The 15,688-nt window shown below is 39.1% G+C and overlaps 1 protein-coding gene across 1 annotated transcript in view; it reads left to right on the top strand.

Moving 5' to 3' along the window:
• The window catches only part of dnah3 (dynein axonemal heavy chain 3), a 189,556-nt gene that overhangs the window by 43,932 nt on the left and 129,936 nt on the right, over positions 1–15,688 (top strand). The window contains exons 9-16 of the mRNA XM_012971313.3: positions 1,512–1,707; positions 3,299–3,478; positions 5,376–5,512; positions 5,634–5,739; positions 7,531–7,709; positions 10,201–10,385; positions 10,532–10,655; positions 11,971–12,124. Of these exons, the coding sequence (XP_012826767.2) occupies positions 1,512–1,707; positions 3,299–3,478; positions 5,376–5,512; positions 5,634–5,739; positions 7,531–7,709; positions 10,201–10,385; positions 10,532–10,655; positions 11,971–12,124 (1,261 nt within the window). The remainder of the gene's footprint in view (positions 1–1,511; positions 1,708–3,298; positions 3,479–5,375; positions 5,513–5,633; positions 5,740–7,530; positions 7,710–10,200; positions 10,386–10,531; positions 10,656–11,970; positions 12,125–15,688) is intronic.

The following is a 15,688-nucleotide window of genomic DNA, read 5'->3' as shown; positions in this document are numbered from 1 at the left end:
TTCTTTGGGCTGCTGTAACACTTTGTAAACATTATTATAAACATGTATTTATAAACATCCAACATATCCACAACACTGTACAGTAGATGGGAGTATACATTGAACAAACAGGTTATATACAAATATTGATCAATCAATTACTCAATGCACACCTACTAACCACAAAAAGGCAGCAAATGGTATGTTTAACATATAATGCTCTTTATATGGAAAATATTCACAAAACAATAAATATAATTACAATGCATAATATACATACCACCAGTTGGACAAAATGTAATATACAGAAAAAGCAGACACGTGTGGATTGAGAAAACCCCAACATTTCAGAATCCCCTTGACAAAGGACTGTGTTCCGAAACGTTGGGGTTTTCTCAATCCACATGTGTCTGCTTTTTCTGTATATTACGTTTTGTCCAACTGGTGGTATGTATATTATGCATTGTAATTGTATTTATTGTTTTGTGAATATTTTCCATATAAAGAGCATTATATGTTAAACATACCATTTGCTGCCTTTTTGTGGTTAGTAGGTGTGCATTGAGTAATTGATTGATTTGTATTAATATTCTGTTTGCCCCTATGAGGGCTTGGGGAACAGATTCTCATTTGCACCCTTTTTCTCTTCTTTTATTTTTTTTGCTGTCTTTGTTTTAAAGCCAGATTTTTTTGCTTTAGCAATTGTGGTGTGTCCTCCAAAACTATTTGTTTATATACAAATATTGACTCAGGGGGTAAAGTGAGCCATGTTTAATGGAGCCTACTATCTAAAAGATATGTGATGTGTGGAGATGAGCTTAAATCAGGTCTGGGACTCAACTGTTTTTTTCCTGGTATCCTGCCCAGTCCAACTTTGGATATGGCAGCTTAGCAGTTGGCAGCTACACAGTAGATACAGAATGTACTGTACTGAGGGAATTCTATGCTAAATTAGTGTACACTTATTTAAAGAAATTGTTTTGCAATTATTTAAGGGTACGGAGATTGGGAAAAAGTCAGATGGAACATGGGGGGGAATTCCTGAGATGGGGTACAGCTCAAGCTAAGTCTTCAATGCATGTATGTAGAACTAATGAGTGAGGGTATGATGAGTGAAGAAGAGTGGGAGAAGCTAAGATAACCCCAAGTCACCGGGCATGTGGAATTGTTTATGTTGACAGAAAGTTATGGGAATGGGGAAAGAGAACCATTTTTAGGTTTAATTTAAAGTAGGCTGGGTAAAGAGAAAGGGCTGACAAAAAGAGACAGATTGGGGATGAGAAGTTAAGACATTTAAGTTACCTCCTAAAATTAAAATCTTATAAGTTATTTGAAAACTTGAGTTTGGCTTGTTATATAGAATCATATATAAAATGAATGTAATTTTCTATTGTGACATATATTATTGCAGAGGAAATAATACTTTAGAATAATCCCTTTGTGTTGATATATTTTTGTGCGTTTGTAGAATGTAAATTAGGTGTTCTAGATAAATCAGCAGAAAATTTGCCATCTAATTTCTCTGTTTTCAGGTGGATACCAGCCTGTGCTTCACTCTTCACGTCTCAAAAGGATAAATGGATCCATTTAGTTCCCCAACATGACAACGATTCCACACTCCAAGTACAAGAGTTCTTTGCCTGCATTGCCTCTCTTATGTCTCTACAGCTGCGTGGGATGGTCATCAATTCTCTCCAAGACTTGCTTTCCTTTTTCACTCTGCACCAGGTAATTAGAGGCAGAATGAGCGTGGCACTCTCAAACGGCACCTGCTAAATCGACAGCATTAAGAGCAAACAAGCCGAGACGCTTGCTTTATGCAGAGAAACACGCTGCTAGCACAATGGCCTTGGATGTACCACTGGGGAGTGAATAGTTTATTAAACTACCTATGTTTCTTTTCATTTCTTTGTGTACTCAAACCTCCAGCACTTACTGAAATTTAAATTTGTGCTTATAGAATCCTCTCCTCATTGTGTCATTTAACAAGCTCCTGCAGTAATTTACTGTAACCTTATAGTTTTTGACAAAATATGCACTGATTGGAGAGAAAGGAAGATGCAAAATTAAAAAAGGTTTATAATGTGAAATCCAGTGGGAAACATATTCGTGAAATGTAAGCATAACCTAGGCGCTAATAAATACATTGCTTGCCTCTGTAATTGGTACATACTTCATTTGTTTTGCATTTTGCTGCATATCTTTGCTTTCTATGCAGCTACCCTTAACTATTATGCATCTGGTATAATATTAAAATAGTATGGACAACTAATCCATTTTAAATTTCTACATGAGGCATATGTCACACCAATTCCATCAATCCTCAGTTAATTTTTTACACATGGTCTGGATCCGCTCTAAATTATGTTTTTATTTGGTCGCCTGTAACGGAATTTATAGCCAACATCCTTGACCTACTAGTCCCACTAGACCCTCAGGTGACTCTGCTCAACCAGGTAAATAAATGATCTAGCCCCAACTAGAGCAGAGAGAATGCTAAGATCAATACTGCTAGCCTATGCCAGGGAAAGCATTACCCCTCCCCACCACAGTACCTTTCTAGTAAAAACTGATAGTTCAAGCCATACCCTTGTACAAATTGATGTACACTAGGAGAGGTTGCCCAGGTAAATAGTTTGATTCCCTTGGGTGGACTAACTAAATCCCAGTCTTCTCTCCTCGGTTTGCACAGAAACAACCCCACCTCTTGGACTCACTTTTCATACCACCAAATGAGACAACTCGTACTGTGAGGTTAATACTGGGAAAATTTCACATGCTTTCCTTTGTATTTTACAATTTTTTTTTTTTCTTTACATTTTCTATTTCCTTAGTTTCCTTTGTTATTGATAAAAAAAAACACACACACAAAACATTTACACTATTTGACTGTTTGACCTGCATTCTACTATGTGTCAGAGTTTCTGTTCCTGTATTCATTACTGAATACACTGCCACGCATGTACGTTTTCACTTAGATGCAATTGCACTGTTATGTAATATAATGATCTTTAAAAAAAAAAAAAGGAAATTGTAAAAAAAAAAAATATATATAAAAATGGTAAAGGCAATGCAGGGAGATGTCCAACAACAAGCTATGTCTTCCCTCAGTTTACAAAATATACCTTTAATCATCCTTCAAGTTCTAAAATGGTTCAGCGATGCTAACAGTTAGCAACAATGCAAGAGACAGTGCTCTCTGATCTCTCCTCCATACTTCATCAAGTGACGGAAATGATTTTGTCGCTGTTAGAATAATTAGAATGTTTCACAAGTATGATATAAATGGTACTCTTTTCCTTGTTTTTTGTCTTATCAGAATGGAAATGATTTTGGAGATACCTATGAAGAGATGAAATTCTGTACTCCTCAGATCCTTATAGTCAAGCTCAGAGTCGAAGAGCCCAAAATAGCGTTTGAACCAGCCTTGGAAGAATGCTGGGCTCTAATTAAGTGCTGCTTCTTGGAGATACTGAAGAGTGCCGAGGGGCTTCCCAAAGTATGTTATGAGAGCCTCTAGCATTATTTTGGCTATTGTTTGTGTAATACTGATCATTAGTTATTTGTAACTCACTAGATACTAGTGAGAAGTGTCCAGTAGATACGCAGTCTAGTTTGCAGGGCTGATGGTTTGGGGATATGCACAGACTTGGTACAAGCCTCTCTTATTCAGATTCTGAAGGTCTGTTGAACAGTGTGGTCAAAATCACCAAATCGCATAACCTAAACTGGGATTAAAAGGTAACACATTCAGTTACACGTGCAATGTCTGTTTTTGGGTTAGGGCAGTGGCACACAGGGAGATTAGTTGCCCTGCAACAAATCTTCATTACTGCAGATGACTAATCCCCCCGAAATGTCATCCCACCGGCAAAAAGTTGCCTCTCAAGTAAACTTCGGGCACCTTCAGGAAAACGAAGCAAATTGTCAAATTGTCTTAGAATTCTGCTGCCTACATAACACCAAGTATCATTTTAAGGTGAACAACCCCTTTAAAATATGTAGCAGAGGGCACAGAGGTCAGGCTATCTGTGTTTTTAACTTGGCATATTATTATATTCATAGAAAACTGCAGACAGTTAGAGCAACATTGCAGGTAAATGTAATTGTTATATTGGTGCCTTTTGGGAGCATGCCATCCTATAGCTGCTGAAGGTCACGGTATGATTCAGAGCTGATCAATTGTTCACTGGTCAGTAAAAGTCATTTTATGGAGCAGATTACGGGAGTTCACGGGTGCCAAGTGGCTTTATATCTGTGATTCTGTTCTAGAAAAGAACAGTTAAGAGTGCCTTACCAAATGACAAACTAAGGCAAAATTGTTTTTAAAATCTCAGAACTTAAATATGAATGGAGTATAGCATCCGTTATCCGGAAAACTATTCTTAATTAGGAGAAGGCCATCTTCCATAGACTCCATTTTAATCTAATTATTTTAATTTTTAAAAGTGATTTCCCTTTTCTCTATAATAATAAAACAATAGCTTGTACTTGATCCCAAGTAAGATATAATAAATTCTTATTGGAAAAAAAACAATCCTATTGGATTTGTTTAAATGTTTTTTTAAGACTTAAAACATGGAGATCCAAATTACAGAAAGACCCTTTATTCGAAAAACCCCAGGTCAAGAGCATTCTGTATAACTGGTCCCATACCTGTGTTTTAGGAGGGTTATGATTATTTTTTCTGGTGCTTACCTGCCTGTTTGCTTCATCTGCACATTTAATCCATCAGTACATGAACCCAAATGCACAATTTCCCAGTCATTTTTTTGCTAGAGACATAAAAGCACTGCCTGTCATAGGGTCATGGGCTTCCTAGTTATTATTGTCAATTCTAATTACTTATATGAAACCCATATTTAAACAGACACATTCACTACATGCCTTAGTCAATATAGTGTGAATTATAGTGCCCCAAATTGACATTCTAGACAAAAACAGCCTACTTTGTGGCCACAGTTTGGGGAATTATCCCATTCACAAAGCAAGGTCTGTGCAGAATTAGTTTTCTGAGATGGAAAAGGTAGAACTTGTCCTTCACATGGGGCTAGCCATATTCTTAATTTCCCAGGGTGCCACAGTCACGTGACCTGCGCTTTGATAAACTTCAGTTACACTTTACTGCTGTGCTGCAAGTTTGAATTAATCACCCCCCTCCCAGCAGCCAATCAACAGAATAATGGGAAGGGAGCAAGATTGCAGATCCCAGTAGATATCAGAATAGCACTCAATAGTAATAAATCCAAGTCCAGCTTGTGATTCCTCCAGGTACATGGGAGTAGGAGGAAACAATAGGTTACCTGAAAGCAGCTCTAATGTGTAGCACTGGCTCTTTCTGAAAGCTCAGACTCAGGAGAGTATTTCACTTAGTAAACTTTGAACTTTACTTGCAGGTAGAGGTTGATCTCTTTCCTGATCTTCAGACTGAAAACCTCACGCTCAGCTCAGTCACTCAAGACGAATCTTTGGTTTCAAACTACATCAATAAAACCATGGAGGTCTTCAACTTGAACATAGTTGGGCCGCAGAAGTAAGCTTTCTTTTTTTCCTTAATTCAGAATACTGTACTGTATAATGATCATTTTCTTTAAGGTGGTACAGAAATATGGGGGATTGAACTGTGAAATCTGAAGGTTTTCCTTTTATACTAGGTACTTAAACGTTTACAAAAAGTATAGTGACCTTTTAAACCAGAAGGCCCAACAGGATATCAGCTCATTTCTGAAAGAGGAACACTCCCTCCATGCATTTACAAAGGTAATGGCCCAACTGTCTTCTGATTCTAGAGTTTCTTTTCTTTCTATCTTTCTCAACCATGCAGCACTGATGAACAGAATGCCAGATGAAACTCCTGAAACCTTTTTCTCTCCTTTTTTTCGCTTTCTTCCCCTCCCCTAAAATGATTATAAAAACATGCTTCTATTATATAGAAAGTGCAGAGACGTGCAACTAAACTGGTTAAGGGGATGGAAGAGTTAAACTATGAGGTGAGACTGTCGAGGTTGGGGTTGTTTTCTCTGGAAAAGAGGCGCTTGCGAGGGGACATGATTACTCTGTACAAGTACATTAGAGGGGATTATAGGCAGTTGGGGGATGTTCTTTTTTCCCATAAAAACAATCAACGCACCAGAGGTCACCCCTTTAGATTAGAGGAACGGAGCTTCCATTTGAAGCAGCGTAGGTGGTTTTTCACAGTGAGGGCAGTGAGGTTGTGGAATGCCCTTCCTAGTGATGTGGTAATGGCAGATTCTGTTAATGCCTTTAAGAGGGGCCTGGATGAGTTCTTGATCAATCAGAATATCCAAGGCCATTGTGATACTAATATCTACAGTTAGTATTAGTGGTTGTATTTATAGTTTATGTATGTGAGTGTATAGATTGGTAGGTGTGGGTTAGGTGTGCTGGGTTTACTTGGATGGGTTGAACTTGATGGACATTGGTCTTTTTTCAACCCTATGTAACTATGTAACTATATATAGCCTTTAAGGAAAAGAAAAAAGGTAGCCAAGTAAATGGCTAGTTCTAATAATCAAATAAAATCAGAGGGTATTGTTTCACACAATATTTCTTGACTGCTGCAGCAGCATCCTTTCCTGTCACTTATTAGCATATAATGGGAATTGCATTATTGATTTCTTGTTATCTTAGCGATTGGTTGGCAAGGGCAACTGATGTAACTAGGATATTTCTTATAGACTGATTCAACAGTGCTGACACTTGTACACCAGGGTTAATAGATCAGATTTGATAACTTATCCCCAGCAGGTAAATACAGCTTGCAAGCAGCGGACTTCAGTGAGGCAAGAGATCAACCTCATTCCATGCATTACTCGGTGTAATATTGATCCTGGCTGAACCATACTTTCATGTTATGGCCCAGCTGCTAAATAAAATAAATGCAAAGAGATTTTACGGGTCATTTACTTAACCAAAGGCATTGTTCAGAATGCAAAAACATACAGTTTTCCATTTGTTTGCATTTACCTTCTGGTGTTGCCAAATTGCTGAAGGTTGCTGTTTCAAATCACAGAGACTTGGGACAACCCCTCACAGATAGAATGTGGTATTTGTGAAGGGATGAGAGAAGCTCCCCTCCTTCTCCCTACCTGTCCAATGAGGGAGCAGCAGAGCATGGGACTGCAACAGGGCCCTGTCCATACTACATATCATAGGGCAATGATAGGGCTGGCCTGCACCTCCTGACAATGTGCTCTGCATTTTATGCCAAAGTGCTTGCTGAATGAGCACCAAGGGGTCCACTCCTGCTCTGTCCTTCTTCCTCTGATCTATAGTAAATTAACCCTGTAATTCTCTGGCAAAGTTACTATATAATGCTTAAATAGCAGCCCAATGATCTGTTATGCCTCTAAAACATGTATCTCTAAGCATCAAATATATAAGATCTCTGATATGCTCTTTAGGTTCCATACGCAATCTCCATTTTCTGTCTTCTGAAAACTCACTGTTATTGGTTCCTTTTAAGACTCAGTCTGGAATAACATATCTTACAACTACCACCTTAAACTGACTTTAATTTCTTTAACACAGAAAATCAATAGCATTTCACAGCTAAGGGGAGAAATTGCCTCCATGCATATTACAGTTCCACTTGCTCTCTTCTGCCTTGATGCCCTAAGACTGAATGAAGATCTTTGTGCCAGAGCACAAACGTTAAAGGATCAACTAATTCAGTTTGTAGTGGATGAAAACAGAGTTCTGAACAAAAGGTAAATTGAACTTCCAAAGCATGATTTGTAAGCTAATGGGAATCTACAGTACATAGCCAACCGGGGTCATTAGAAAGGTAATAGTGAATGGTGAGTGTATCTGGTATAACTGGGCACGAGCAGGGTGGTACCAGTACCGCTGGCATAAAGGCACAGAACAAGGCACAAAAATGCTTGAACTTTTGAGTGGCAATTAACTGAAATATGGCCGTGGCAATAGCCATTTTACTCTACTGGAATATTTTTGGCTTTTTCTACGTGATAAAAAAAGTGGGCAAAACATCTGTAATCCTTTCCCATGTCATTGTATAGAAGTGACTGACCTTAAATAACATACTTGGAGAAAACATACAAGCCTATGTGTGCCAGGCAATATGCAAACAGAAATGTTGCTCTTACTTATACAGAATTACTTTAATCATCTTTTTTTCACAAGGCTACTAGTCTCATTTACTAAACTATATACATTACAGTTTAGTGAACAAGTTGAGATCAGGGTGAATGGTTTTTTTAAAGGAAGGGGCCAATAAGAATTGGGGGAAAGTAGAACATGGGGCAAGATTCAATTAAAAGAGAACAAGACTTTTTGATTGAATTTTTGCAATGCTTGTATTGTAACTGGAGTTTCCCCATTACCAGTATATATTGATATCAAGTCACAACCACTGGGCTGCAGGGCAACACCTGTTAGCATCTTATAAAGCTATTATAACATAACAGGACAACTATGGTGGTGATTAGAAATGTTGTGTTTGGACTGCAGTGTTGAAGTCCAATTTAGTGTCTACTGAAAGCCATTTTTATTAGTTTGCAGATTACTTCATCAGCTTTGCACCCACAATACATCAAACTCATTGTTATGTTGGATTAACACACTTACTATTACAGATGTATCATCAAATGCGTCTGCTGATTCTTAGTTACCAGGGCCTAACCAAACCATCACTATGCAGCCAATTTCCTATTTCTACTTGTCAATGCTACTAGATGCCAGAAAACCTCCCTGCCATAGACAGTACTGAGAATTGCCTTCTAAAACACACGTAGAGACAATTATCAGTAAATGGTCAGCATTTTGTTGCTGCTTCTAGTAGCTGCTTCTAGTAGCTGCTTCTAGTACCTCTGTGTGTCTTCACCCTAAATGTCTGTAGCTTGGATCTAATCAACATGTAAGCAATCCATGCTTATAAAACTGATTGAGGGCCCTTATCTTACTGGTCTTACATGGAGATATGAAAGACACTCAAGCAAAGTATAGCATATCTCCTGTATTAAGAGTTGGTGAAGTGGTATGTGCAAAATCTCTGCCCATGTAAACACCACTCAAAAGGAATATTGTAGCACCTAGGGCACCCAAGCCTTTGTGCCTGTTAATTTTGGCTGTGTTAAAAGTTGTATTACAAGCATTGCACTATGGACACAATAGGACCCTGTACTTGTGCACTGTGTCCATACACTATTTATGTTGTGATGGAATAACATGGAACTTAAGGGCATAGATAGGTATTCCTATGCTAATGCGATGCCCATATCAATGTGAATGCAATTAATATAAGAGGAGCAAAATTTGTGCTTATAATGATGATCCCCTTTTGGTTAGGGTGGGTGAAATGGAAAAAAAACATCCCCCAAACCCTGTCTGTGCCACACACTCTTTGAACTGTATGCGCTACAATAAAACATTTTCATGGAGGGATGTTTTTTTTCATGGAGCAATCTTTTTTTCTTTATAAATCAGTTAATAATTAACCCATTTCAGTGACACTGCCCAGCCAAAGGCTTACCTTCTTGGCCCTTAACAGGGAACTCCTCCCAAACACAACTCAAACTTTTTGAAAAGTAAACATAATTTCAAGCAACTTTGCGATATACATCAATTAAAAATATGCAGCCTTTTCACGTTTTTTAATGTAATAATATGGTTTGGAACAGTTATCTGATCCTGGCCTCCTGTTTTCCTTCTGATCTGGCTGACTACTTTGAGACTTTGTAACAGTTGTCAACTTTCCTCAGCCTGCTTTCAGCCTGCATCCTCCAAATCCCACAATGCCCTGCACACATGATGTCAATTAGGAAAGGAATGTTACAGTGCAATGCATTGTGGATTATGTCATTTCTGCACAACGTCTGCAAGCTGTGGAGAAGTAGTTACAGTTTGTAACATCAATGTTTTAGTCCCTCCTCCCCTGCCAGGATTTCAAATGATGCAGAAAAAGAAGAATGGTTTTGCAGCTGGATTTCATCAAAAATGGTATTTGTTGATACTTTCTGAAGGAACAGATTACAGAGATAGCTATGTTAGAGGTTTCTGAATTGTGTGTGGCTCTTTAACAAATGTTGGTTCGGAGGCTGGAGTTCAACTTTTAACGAGGATATATGACTTATTGTTCAGTAACTGCTGCTGGCAGATTGATTGTAATATACAGTATGCATTAAAATAAATATTATTTATCTTCATTTTTGACACATTTCTCTTATGCTTTTCTCTTAGCATCTGCTCCAAATACAGCCTCATTGCTGATAAGGTCAATGAAGTGCCCTCAACCACAGAAGAACTGGTTGCTTTAATAGACTTTCTCAGAAAGTCAAGGGATGTTACAGTTTATAAACTGAAAGATGAGATTTCAGAAGCCGCCAGTAGATTAGCTTTCCTGCTGGACTATGCTACCCTCCAGTGTAAGTGAAATTCCCAACACAAACATTCATTCTACCTAAACCATGCTATTTTTCTTGTAAATTGATTTCCATTTTTAAATATATAACAGTAGAAAATGACCAATACAGTAAGCTAAAAGCATTATTGTTTTATCAACCTTTTGCAGATGATGACCTGAAACTAAATAGCACAGTTTTTCATTGGCCCGAACAGATTGAAACAGTGTTTGAAGTCAACAACAATCGATTAATGGCTAAGAAAGATCAGGCAGAAGATGATCTAAATAAAAGGTGAGGGTAATTCTGATATTTTGGCTCGAAATTGAACAGAGACTTAGTTTGTATTGTACTGTATCTATTTATATAGCACAAAAAACCCCAACCAGAGTATGGGCTCTATTAGCCCATACCTCTTGTGGGGAAAACAATTTTGGGGTGACAAGTGCCCCTTAACCTTCTGGGCAGAAACTTAAACAGATATGGAGATAACTTGTTGCATGGAGTCACCAGGTCAGTACCAAACTCGGGACACTAAGGGGCATATTTATTAACATTGGAGATATCACTGGCTATCACCATAGCAATCAATCAGCAATTAGATTTGAATGGTGACCTACAAGTTAGAAAACATAGGCAAAGATCTGATTGGTTGAATACGCACAACATCACCTGTGATGTTTGTTTCCAATGTTAATAAATACACCCCACAGAATAGGGCTACTACGCCACTTAATGTATACTACTGGATTTGTATAGCATCAATTCTAACAGTAAACTACATAGGCGGCTACATATTTGCAAAGATGATTTCTAGATCTATTTTTATCAAGGCTGATACAATGATTGTTCTTTATTGGCAACCCTCCCTGCTTCAGTGAAGCCGGTAATCTAAATTTCCTTTCTCATTCACACAACAGACACCAGGGTCAATTTCTTTGAAAGCAAATTAACCTGCCTGTAGGTTTTCGGAGTGTGGAAGGAAACCGGTGTTCTGTTAGAGAAAATATTTTATCTTTCATTGTGAGCCCTTTGAATGGTCTGATTGCAATACTTTTGAATAAAACTTGTAATAATGCTACATGGACTCCGATATCTCTGTGCTCCTCTAGGATTTTTAATCATCTATTGGTCCGGTTAGTTCTGGCTCCATCAGAAGCTGTGCAATTATGTTAATTGGCTATATGGTAGCTGGAGATTAAAACTAAAAATAGAGAAGGAATGCTGCTTAACAAAATTGCTCTTCATAATATCCATAATATTCTGTATGAAGCTGCTCTACGCTTAGTGCACTTTTCAGATCAGGCCTCTCACACTCAAGTGCTTACTCTTGACAGATAATACTGACGTACTTGAGGTATTATTCATTAATATAAAAGCGGAGACTTTGCTATGATTGGTAAGTCATAAGGCCCTAGTGTAAGATGGGCTTATTGTATCTATGTGCAGTTTGTTTATTTTGCTAATAATTCTGGCTGCCCTTACAATAAAACATCTTTAGATGCTAATAAAACATGGAACATAAGGCTATGTTAGCTACACAACACAAGATCTCCAACTATTTTACAATAAATATTAAGTAAACAGAAGGCTATTCTCTTTATTGTAGGCGTTCTGAATTTGAGAAAAAGCTCCAAGGCTATGTTACAGAAATAGAAGCCTTTAAAAAGAGAGAGAATATGACCCTAGACGAAATGAAGGCCAATGTTGAAAAACTGAATGAGCTGGACAGAAATTTAAATGCTGCTCTCGCTGAATTTGAGGTGGGTAAAAATGCTTCAAAGAATAATGTAAAGTGCTAAATGTAAAGCTATTGTACTAATCACATTAATATGTAATTGAGGTTTAAAGCTGAATTGTTAACTAGTGTTCCTTGTGGGGGCACCAAGGAAGATTTTTTGGATGCATCTGTTCCCTAGATAGAAAATTAATTCTGCTGATACTTCCCATTGGCTTATGTGAAAGTCAGTCAGCTGAAATTGGAGTTTGTAGGGCCACACCTTCCTTTGTGATTAAAATTCATATGAATCAGCTTTACTGTATGTGTATACTGTATGAAAAGAAGGACCTTCTTCTTGAGATGTATGCATGATACACATTGATTAGTTGGAAATATACTAAAGAAGTAGGCTAGAAATGTTTTACATTATGTTTGGGCTTCTGTACCGGCCCAAGGAACCACAGACCTTTATCTGTTCCCCTGAAGTTGCCCCCAGTAGCTTCCCATCTTCTTTTCTGCTGATACACTGCACATGCTCTGTGCTACTGTCAGTTAATGAGCTTAGGGACCAACACACTATATAATATACTGTCTATGAAGATTCTCATTCATCCAGGTCATGATATACAGTATCTAGTAGAATTAAGTCTAAAACAACTGGACTTTTCTGAGTTTTTCTTGAAAACGTTTCACCACTCATCCGAGTGGCTTCTTCAGTTCAAATGACTGGTAGGGAATTCCCCGGTATTTAAACTCTTGATGGTAGTAGAGTCACAGACATCCAATCACAATGGTTCCATTGAACTTGTTCAGTTAGGTGTTAGCTGAAACTGACAGGTGTAAGAAGGTATGATCCAATCACAATGGTACCAAGATTCTCATTGATGAAGGTGTTAATCCTTCAAAGTACATGACTGGAAGTGTGAACTGTTGTGAAACTGCCGGGGTAAGGATGTCAACGCGCCTTGACATCCTTACCCCGGCAGTTTCACAACAGTTCACACTTCCAGTCATGTACTTTGAAGGATTAACACCTTCATCAATGAGAATCTTGGTACCATTGTGATTGGATCATACCTTCTTACACCTGTCAGTTTCAGCTAACACCTAACTGAACAAGTTCAATGGAACCATTGTGATTGGATGTCTGTGACTCTACTACCATCAAGAGTTTAAATACCGGGGAATTCCCTACCAGTCATTTGAACTGAAGAAGCCACTCGGATGAGTGGTGAAACGTTTTCAAGAAAAACTCAGAAAAGTCCAGTTGTTTTAGACTTAATTCTACTAGATACTGTATATCATGACCTGGATGAATGAGAATCTTCATAGACATATTGCTACTCAATTTGGGGAGAATACCCTAAAATTGGTACGGGAATATGAGAGGACGGCCAGAAAACTTGCGGATTACAGAAACCATCTTCGTTTTAACCTACGATGCCGATATCAGGGAATCACACCATGCAGCCTACGTCTGGGTTCTTCGGTTAAAGGTCACAGGGCCAAGGTGATCCTTCAGAAAGCCCAGAAACAACTGTTAAATGAACGGGTGAGGCAGACTAACTTCTCAATTGAGGTCCTGGTTCATAAATTTGATAATGCAAAACAGAGACTGACAGCAAAACTACCGGTGCTGACGTTGCAAAGAGTGGTTGAATTCACAGAGCGGGCGCAACTTGCACAACATGCCAAGGGCAAGGAGAGGCAAATAAACAAATTCACCAGTTTATTATCACGTACCAACAACACCCAGCGAACAGACAAATCAACAGGGAGGAAGGAAGATGAAAACAAGACATGCCAGAACATCAAGGATCTGTGGGTAAAGAATTTATCAGACAGGGAACTCACAGAACCAGAGAAGGATGTCTTAGCCAAGGGACTGAACTTTGCAGTGGCCCCACGGTATGTACCAGTGGTAGACTTCATCACAGCCACAGAATCATCCATCCACAACAATAAGATACCAGTGGATGAGGCTGAAAACATCCGGTTAAAAGTATCAGCAGCCCTAGCTAATGCTAAAGCTCCCCCTTCCAATCTAAGTCTGCAAGAGAGGAGGGCTCTGACATCACTTGCCAAGGACTCAAGTGTCACCATCCTGCCAGCAGATAAAGGAAGGTGTACAGTGGTACTGAATACATCAGACTACCATGCCAAAGTGTCCACACTGCTCAACGATTCAGACACATATGAGCAACTCAAGAGAGATCCAACAAGCAACTACAAGAAGAAGGTTATAGACTGCTTGCAGCACCTTGAGAAGGAAAAGGTCATCAGTCCAGCTTTGTATCGTCGCCTTTACCCAGGCGAAGCCACTCCATGCCTATATGGACTCCCAAAAATACACAAAGAAGGAGCCCCTTTGAGGCCAATTGTCAGCAGCATTAACTGTGTGACTTATAACATTGCTAAATACGTGGCCAACATCTTAGCCCCCTTAGTTGGAAACACAGTACACCACATTCAGAACTCCATGGACTTTGTCAAAAAAGTGAAGGAGTTAAAGCTGGAGATCGATGATACAATGGTGTCCTATGACGTAACATCTCTGTTCACATGCATACCCACTGCCGAGGCAATTGATACAGTGAGGAAACGGCTGAAACAAGACACCACCCTCAGCAGCAGAACAAAGCTGACCCCAGAACAAGTTTGTTCCTTACTGGACCTATGTCTCAATACCACTTACTTCAAGCACAAGGACGTTTTCTATAGACAAAAACATGGCTGTGCCATGGGTTCGCCTGTGTCTCCAATTGTAGCGAACCTTTACATGGAAGAAGTGGAAAAGAAAGCCCTGGACACCTTCAAGGGAACAACACCAAGTCATTGGTTCAGATATGTGGATGACACCTGGGTCAAAATTAAAGAACGCGAGGTTCCAGCCTTCACCAAACACATAAACTCGGTGGACAAAAACATCACGTTCACAAGGGAAGATGTGAAAGACAGCAAACTGGCTTTTTTGGACTGTGCTATAGTTATCAAAGAGGGGAGGGACCTGGATATTGAAGTATACAGGAAACCCACCCACACAGACCAGTACTTGCTGTTTGATTCCCACCACCCTTTGGAACATAAACTGGGTGTAATTAGGACTCTACATCATCGGGCTGAAACTGTGGCATCCAATGCAGAGGCCAAGGAGAAAGAATATAAACATCTAAAAGGAGCTCTGAAAACTTGTGGGTACCCAGACTGGGCCTTCATCAAAACCAAATCAAAGACCAACAGAAAGACCAGACCTACAAACAGAAGGGAGGAACACAGCAGGCGAAACAACATAGTCATTCCATATGTTGCTGGAACATCAGAAAAACTTAGGAGAATTTTCAACAAACATCGCATTCCTGTGTTTTTCAAACCCAGCAACACCCTGAGACAGAAGCTGGTGCACCCGAAAGACCCAACACCCAAGCACATGAAAAGTAATGTGGTCTATGCTGTCCAGTGTAGTGAAGAGTGCTCAGACTTATACATTGGGGAGACAAAACAACCTCTCTGTAAGAGAATGGCCCAACATAGGCGGGCAAACTCCTCAGGACAAGACTCAGCGGTCTATCTACACCTCAAAGAAAAAGGTCACTCTTTTGAGGACAGT

This window comes from Xenopus tropicalis, chromosome 9 (genome assembly GCF_000004195.4).
Source record: "Xenopus tropicalis strain Nigerian chromosome 9, UCB_Xtro_10.0, whole genome shotgun sequence".
Classification (NCBI taxonomy): Eukaryota; Metazoa; Chordata; class Amphibia; order Anura; family Pipidae; genus Xenopus; species Xenopus tropicalis.
The sequence above is the reverse complement of the archived record's forward strand: the minus strand, read 5'-3'. Positions and strand labels throughout refer to the sequence as shown.